Source organism: Cannabis sativa, chromosome 1, assembly GCF_029168945.1.
Source record: "Cannabis sativa cultivar Pink pepper isolate KNU-18-1 chromosome 1, ASM2916894v1, whole genome shotgun sequence".
NCBI classification, from domain to species: domain Eukaryota; kingdom Viridiplantae; phylum Streptophyta; class Magnoliopsida; order Rosales; family Cannabaceae; genus Cannabis; species Cannabis sativa.
Genome location: NC_083601.1, coordinates 33,336,750 through 33,344,000, shown reverse-complemented (window position 1 = coordinate 33,344,000; position 7,251 = coordinate 33,336,750). Strand labels below are relative to the sequence as shown.

The following is a 7,251-nucleotide window of genomic DNA, read 5'->3' as shown; positions in this document are numbered from 1 at the left end:
TGTTTTGATGATTCTATATGACACTACACATACGTAGGTTAGCTTAATTTATGTAGAAGAACGAGATTATTTTCATCCTTCTGCTTCCAATATCAAGGATGCTGGGTGTAAGAAAACTTTTAAAATTAAAGCTTCGAAATTTTGTTTTTGACATTTGAAAACACTTGTGGAAAACATGATTTGGTAGTCCCAGTTACCCGAGAGGGATAGTTTGAAATGTAGAAACACTCGGAGCTGCTTAACAACATTTGATTTCACTGGTTACATGTAATCTTTTCCATGAAACAATGGACATCCAAGACACAGTAGTTGTCCTTGTCCAGGCTAGATAGTGGTAGGTGGGGGTACTTATCTATGATTTATTATTACTGTATAGAGATGTGAAAAGTGAAATTCCTTCAATTAATCCAGCATATGACTATAAGCAGACTGTCATGGCATTTTTCTCAGGGAGTTTGTGGACAACTTGTGATGCAGATACCAGTCCTCTGCACTTGGTTTACTCTTTCTTGACATTAGCATGTTTTTCTTACCAAGATCAAGTGCACCCAAATGTATTCAAGCAAGCAGGCACTTTGTCACCCCATCCCCTATGTCTTCCTTGATATTTTTTTCTTATAAGTTGGTAGTGTTCTGCTTAGCTCAGTGTCAACTCTCCTGAATTAATGAGAGGAGACTTTGGCATCGTAGCATATCATTGATCAGTGTCTCTAATTATGTTTAATTTTAAATTATTATTTTTTTTTTCTAAATATCGAAACAGATATAAAATTTATCAAAACATCTCTTTAAAATGGTGGGTGTATTACATATTTTCTCAAAAAAATTTATGTTTTTTTTTCTTCCTAAAGTCAAACATTTATTACTATAAATACAAAATCTAATAATCACAAAACTGTGAGGGCCTCAGAGGGACAGGAATTATCCATTATGGACTTGTCAAGTAAAACTGTGAGGGCCTCAAAGGGACAGACATTATCTATTATCCAACCATGGTAATAGGTATTGCTTTCGCACCATAGATCATGCTATTATTCAACCATGGGATTGAAATAATTCGGGGGTTAATGTAAGCACTCCTTGTTGATCTATTGTTCCTGTTTACTAGTCAACGCCCAAAACTTTGATCCTCTTGAATACCTATCACATCATTCTTGACCATACTTCTTATTCATAGAAATTAGCAAACAATATAATGGGTTTCGCTTCCTGTCCTCTACATAATTTTAGCTTAGTGCCATTCTCTAAAATTAGTTTCATTTTCGTCCATGTTAATTTTAAGCAATTTTAGTAGCTGAATGGTGAAAGTGAGAATTGATAAGTTTAAGGTACAAAATTAGAATTTTCAATAATTTGGGGAGACCATCAAAGTAAGATCTGTTGTTAGTCCTAATTATTATTGTTCACCTAAGTTAGATGTATTTTGTAGGATTGATTTTGGAACTTGTAATTTTTATTAAGAGAGTTGATTGAAGTTTCATGACGGTCTTTCCCAATCGTGCCATTTTTTCACCTTTTTCATTATGGGTTGAGCCTGAGGTAGGTGTGCAATTGTTGGCTGTTGTCATTTGAAGCCTACATGCTTAAAAATTTCCCAATTTTACTTCACATACGTGTGTAAAGCACTAATCTTGGATTGCAAGCCCAATTAATTACTAAGTTGAATTTAATTTGAGTTAAAGCTCCTATAATGCGTATATTAAATCAACCACTTCACTTGTTTTTGTCTCAACCAAAATAGTTTAATTCATTAAAACAACAACAATCCAAACCAAATCAGCCAAAAAATGACCTAAAAAATAGCCTCCACTTTAGTGACTCATTTGTTTCTCATGAAGGTAAGCATCGTGAATTATACTTTCTAAATAACTTATTATTTAACTCCGTGTTTTTATTTATTAGGTATATGTTAATGCCATGATTGTGCATTAAATTTTGGTTTGGTTTATTTTTAATTTTCCCAGTTTATTCTTCATTCGTATTGGTCCTTTAATTTCCTCAATTTTTCTTTGTAAGACATTATTCTTTAACATTATTTTGTCTTCTGGTTTCTTATGTGTTATTTTATTTTAATTTGTAATCTGATTTTTAATCTCATAATCCGCAACATCAGTCTCATTAATGAAATGGATTATGATATTCAGCCACTAAATAAATGCCACGTGCAAGGAGTAGTGAAACATAATTTATACGTAGAAGTCAAATTAAACTTGCTAATTGCATAAAGTCATAAACATAATTTAGTTATGATCTATTTATCTTTCGTGTGCACTAAATAGTGTAGCTAAAGATGTGTTTCTTCTACTCTCAAATTATTATTTTTGGTAGATAAGTTGACTAAACTCAGCAATGAATGGCATGGTTCACCCTTCACCAATTGGATCAACCTAAATAAAATAAAAGAAGAGCATGGAAATCTTGTGAAGAAAACATCCAAAAAAGCTTAAAGCACAAATCTGAAAAGCAAGGAATCTCATGGGAAATCTCAATCTTTACCAACAAAAACAAACTCAGCTTACTTTAAACATATATATTAAAACAGTTTTAAGTCGAGACAAATCAAAACTATAAAAATAAAAGTTTTTGTTCATAATCGAAAAATATATGTTTAGACAATTAAAATTCGATTCAACACTACATGGACTCAAAAGTTAAGAGAGAAAAAAGAAGTAAAAGAGAGTCAACTGATTTCTCTCCACAAATTGCACCGCCCATTTCGCCAAGCATGACGATTGAACATAAAAGATTCTTTATTGGAGCGTTTTGTCTTCTAATTGTGTATCATTAACTTCAACTTAGCATGCCTTAATATTATAATCCCCATTATTTTTAATTTATTAAGAAAAACTCAATCATGACACTATGAATAATAAAAAATACAAGATAAACTTGCACCAAAAGAAAACCAAACAAAACAACTTATATATATACACACACTAAACCCAAATTACGACATGAAAAACCAAATACTCTCTCCTAACCCCAAAACCCCCCAATGGGAAACTTCAAAACCCCATCAACAAACGACATCGGATTTTGTCTTCTCCCCTCGGAACTCATAGAGAGAATTCTCATCGGTTTTGCCTTACCGGAGATCATCCGTTTTAAATTGGTGACCAAAAACATAGCCGCGATCATCTCTAATCACGATTTCGTTCGCCAGTTCAATTCGCGTTGGGGTTCATCCACGTGGCTCTTTCTCTTCAAGAAACGACGCCGTTGCGATTCCGTGCTCGACGGCTTTGCCGATCAAGCCGACCGCTGGTTCCGGTTCTCCATCTCCGACTTGTTGAAGCCCGCGATTTTTCCCGGGGAGGATCTCTTTTTCTTGACGGCAAGTGGGAATCTGTTCCTTTTTGCCTCCAACACTCTTCAGTCTGTTATTACCGTTAATTTAGTTACGAATACCGTTAAGAAGATACCTCCAAGTCCTTTAGGCCGACGTGGCACCTGTTCTTGGCGGAGATCCGCCATGAAACTGGTTCCCGGTCCAATCGGGTCGGATCATTTCCGGTTCTTTTTCGCGGAATTGGTCGAACAACGAGTGATCGTCTTTGTGTACGAATCAGAGATTGACAAGTGGCGGTCAATGGAGGCACAACAGGATGTCGGTATTATGCCACGTGTTGATGAAAGGGAAGGTAATTTTATTTTTCTAACTCTAATTAACCGTGCAAGTGAGAGCATAATAATTGCGATCAAGCTCGACACAAACACGCCAATAATCCTACGGCCGAGATTCGATGGCAGGCGGAACGAGAACAGACAATTGACGGTTGGATTCAGCTGGGGAAACCGTATCGATCGGCTACACGTGTACGGTGATGGGTTGATGATGATCGTGAAATCCGACGGAGCAAACTCGGGAAGTGGAGTTAGGATGTTGAGTGGGGTAGAGATGTGGGGGCTGGGATTAGAGGGAAATGAGTGGGAGTTTATATCGGAGTTACCGTGCACTGTGATGCAGAAGATTACAAAGCCTTACGGGGTTATGACAGGGTGTTTGGAGGGTAAAAATGGTATAATAAAGGGTGTTTTGATGTCTAACTGCGAGGGATTGTGGGACATAATTTGGATATGTTACGACATTAGGAGTAAAGAGTGGAAGTGGGTCCCACTTCCTGATTGCAAAATGAAGGGACTCAATATGGCTGGAATTGCCTTCTCTTCAGGCCTCACACTTTCATAAACCACTCTTCACAACATTTGAGTGAAATGTGTGATATGTATATAAAGATGCAACTCACCTTTTTTTCTTCTTTTCCACCATTCTACAAATACTTGTATTTTGAATTAATATTAGCTAATGTACAATCTTAGTTAAGTTAACGATGAACGCGAATATATATATATATTTAAGGAAGAAATAAGAGAACTCTTAATTAGTTTTTCTAAACTATTTTTCAAAATATACCACTATACTTTTACTTTTTTTTTTTTTTTTTTTTATCTCAAACTTTTACATTATGCACATCAAGTTCTTTATAATAATTCTATTTTTTTTATATTTTAATATATTATATTCATTTTAAACCTATAATATTAATCTTTACACATATCACCGTATATAAAGTAAAATTAAAACCTCAAACAATTAATAAAATATAGGTTAATTAGAATTTTGACATATACCAAATCATGCTTCTTGAACTTTTAAGGTCCTTAAAAATGTCTCATAAACTATTGAGATTGTTGGATTTAAAGAATTGTGTCTAATTTCATTCAATTTTACTATTTCAGTGATTTTTTATGTACTAAAACATGCTCCCAAACTTTGATAACTAACAAATTATGTCCCTCAAACTTTGACATGTACTAAAGCATGTCCCTGAACTTTCATTTATGTTAGATTTAATTTTTTACTAAAATTGGACAAAATATAAAGTCCTTAAATTCAACAGTCTTAATAATTTAAGAGGCATTTTTAACAATCTTAAAAGTTCAAAGGGCATGATTTGGTACATGTCAAAATTTAGGGGACAAAAATCCTAATTAGTCTAAAATATATTTAGAGCGCTTAATAATTTTTTATAAATATAAAATAATTATAATGAATTTTAAGATGCATTTTTAACAATCTTAAAAGTTCAAAAGGCATGATTTGGTACATGTCAAAATTTAAGGGACAAAAATCTTAATTAGTCTAAAATATATTTAGAGCGCTTAATAATTTTTTATAAATATAAAATAATTATAATGAATTTAAAAGAAACTTTGAAATAAAGAAAGAATTTAAAGTATATGATATATCGTGCTTCTTGTTTAATTTTTTAAATATTTTTTTAAAAAAATATATTTAAAAATATATTTTAAAGTATCTAATGATTATGTGAATGCTCTAACAAAATTCTTTAGAGGAAAAGAAAAAATAAAGAAAAAGACAGAAATCAGGCTTTCTTTCTAGTTTAAGTAAACTATTTGACTGACAAACATAATAAGCTTAATAGTAACATGTACTATGGTGGGCTAACAGCCGACTTGGTTGGGCTTTGTGGTGAAAACAGCTGGTTATTGGGACCAATGAAAAGAAAATGGTTTGGACATCGATTATTATCATAGCATGAGTTATTTTGTAAATGTATTTACAAATTTCCAAACCTGAGGATTGAGATAGAGCAGTGAAAATTTTCAATATCTACTATTAGGCCTACAGTATATTTATATTAATTTTTCAACACTCATCTCATCATATATACATATCTTTTGCAATTTACTTAAAAGGTGGACCGACCCAAATCTCACAAAATGGTGAAAGGAAAAGATATTTGGGACATTAAGCTAGCTAGCTCAAACCAACAATATTATCAAGTATATGATTGGAGATAACATAGTGAAAGTCCTCATGAACCAAGCAAGGATTATTAAAGTTGTAGTACAATTGAAAATGACTTCACTTTATCATAATAATCTCAGCATAGTGTGAGATGAGATCCCTTTTCGATCCACATGGAAAGAAGAGAAGAAATTTTGATAAAAAAAATGTGTTGTCTTGGTTTAATTAGAATTGAATAGATGTGGTGTTGTGTTGTATGTCTTATATATGATTATGATATATGTATTCAGAGATGCAATATATAACATGATCATGTCAGCTCAAAAAACGGAATGGGGCACACAATAGAGATGTCTGTCCCAAACACAACATGTTCTCAAAGGGAATAACCTGGTCCCCAACACTCCTTCCTTCTCTTCTCAATCTCAATTTCCAGCACACAAATTTATTATTATTATTATTATTATTATTATTATTATTATTATTATTATTATTATTATTTCTTTAACTAATATATATATGTATATAAAAAATAAAACACATGTGTCAATCAAAGATTGTTAGGGTATGATTGAAGATTTACATGTGTGATTATTAGATATATAATATCACTTTTTATTAATTAAAAACATATGGGATGGTTCGATTTAATTAGAGACCACCCTTCAATTTTTCAAATACATAACAATAAAAGCATTTGATCTTACCAACTCATAATACAAAAAATAAGAATTTAAGCTAACATATAACACTCTCAATCGATTGATGAAGGATGATGGAACCATTTTGTGATTTGGGGAATGTGTGAAATGGATATTGAAATAAAATACATCAGTAGTGTTTAGTATTTTCTACCATTGATGCAATTAAATATTGAGTATCATATAATTTAATATAATAATTTTTATAAAATATCTCTATAACCAATCACAAGGCGTAAGCTGCTAAATAATATACATTAAGTAGAGTGTGACACCTCAAGTGATTGAAATATTCTTTTCTTCTCCGTATGAGAGGTGATTTTGATTCTTCTAGATTTTCCTCCAAACTGTTTTTCGGTATGAGTCTCTTAGCCGCATTTGGAAGTCCTTTGACGGTCTCCTTCCTTTGTCGTGGTTTTGTCTTTTCTCATGAAGGGAGCCCAACTAATTTCATGTGTTTCTGGTGGACGACGCCATCCTTGGGTTCTCATTTGGATCACCAACGGTGATTGGGTACATTCTCAGCGTCTCCATGTGAAGGTTGAGAAATCTTTTTCTCTTTAAATGTTGTTATTAGAGATAGAAATTGGTCGGTTAATGTACGGGGAATGCAATTCCCGCCCCCATCCCCGCTACCTATTTATACCCCCATCCCCGCCCCATCCCCGTTTAATAACCAACGGATTCGGGGTAGGGGAATACCCATCGGTTATGGGGAACCCATCGGGTATCCATTAAGGTAAAATGAAAAAAAAAATTAATTTAAAATAATTAAAA

At 33.0% G+C, this 7,251-nt stretch overlaps 1 protein-coding gene across 1 annotated transcript; it reads left to right on the top strand.

The window, feature by feature from the left end:
* The first annotated feature begins 2,634 nt into the window (after positions 1-2,634).
* On the top strand, positions 2,635-4,375 carry LOC115704102 (uncharacterized). The gene has a single exon (XM_030631321.2). It carries the CDS (start codon positions 2,996-2,998, stop codon positions 4,187-4,189), a length of 1,194 nt encoding a protein of 397 aa, XP_030487181.2. The 5' UTR covers positions 2,635-2,995; the 3' UTR covers positions 4,190-4,375.
* The last annotated feature ends 2,876 nt before the right edge of the window (positions 4,376-7,251 follow it).

Bases quoted from the DNA above. Each gene is read 5' to 3' on its own strand.
- LOC115704102 (XM_030631321.2), top strand. From the start codon at position 2,996: ATGGGAAACTTCAAAACCCCATCAACAAACGACATCGGATTTTGTCTT.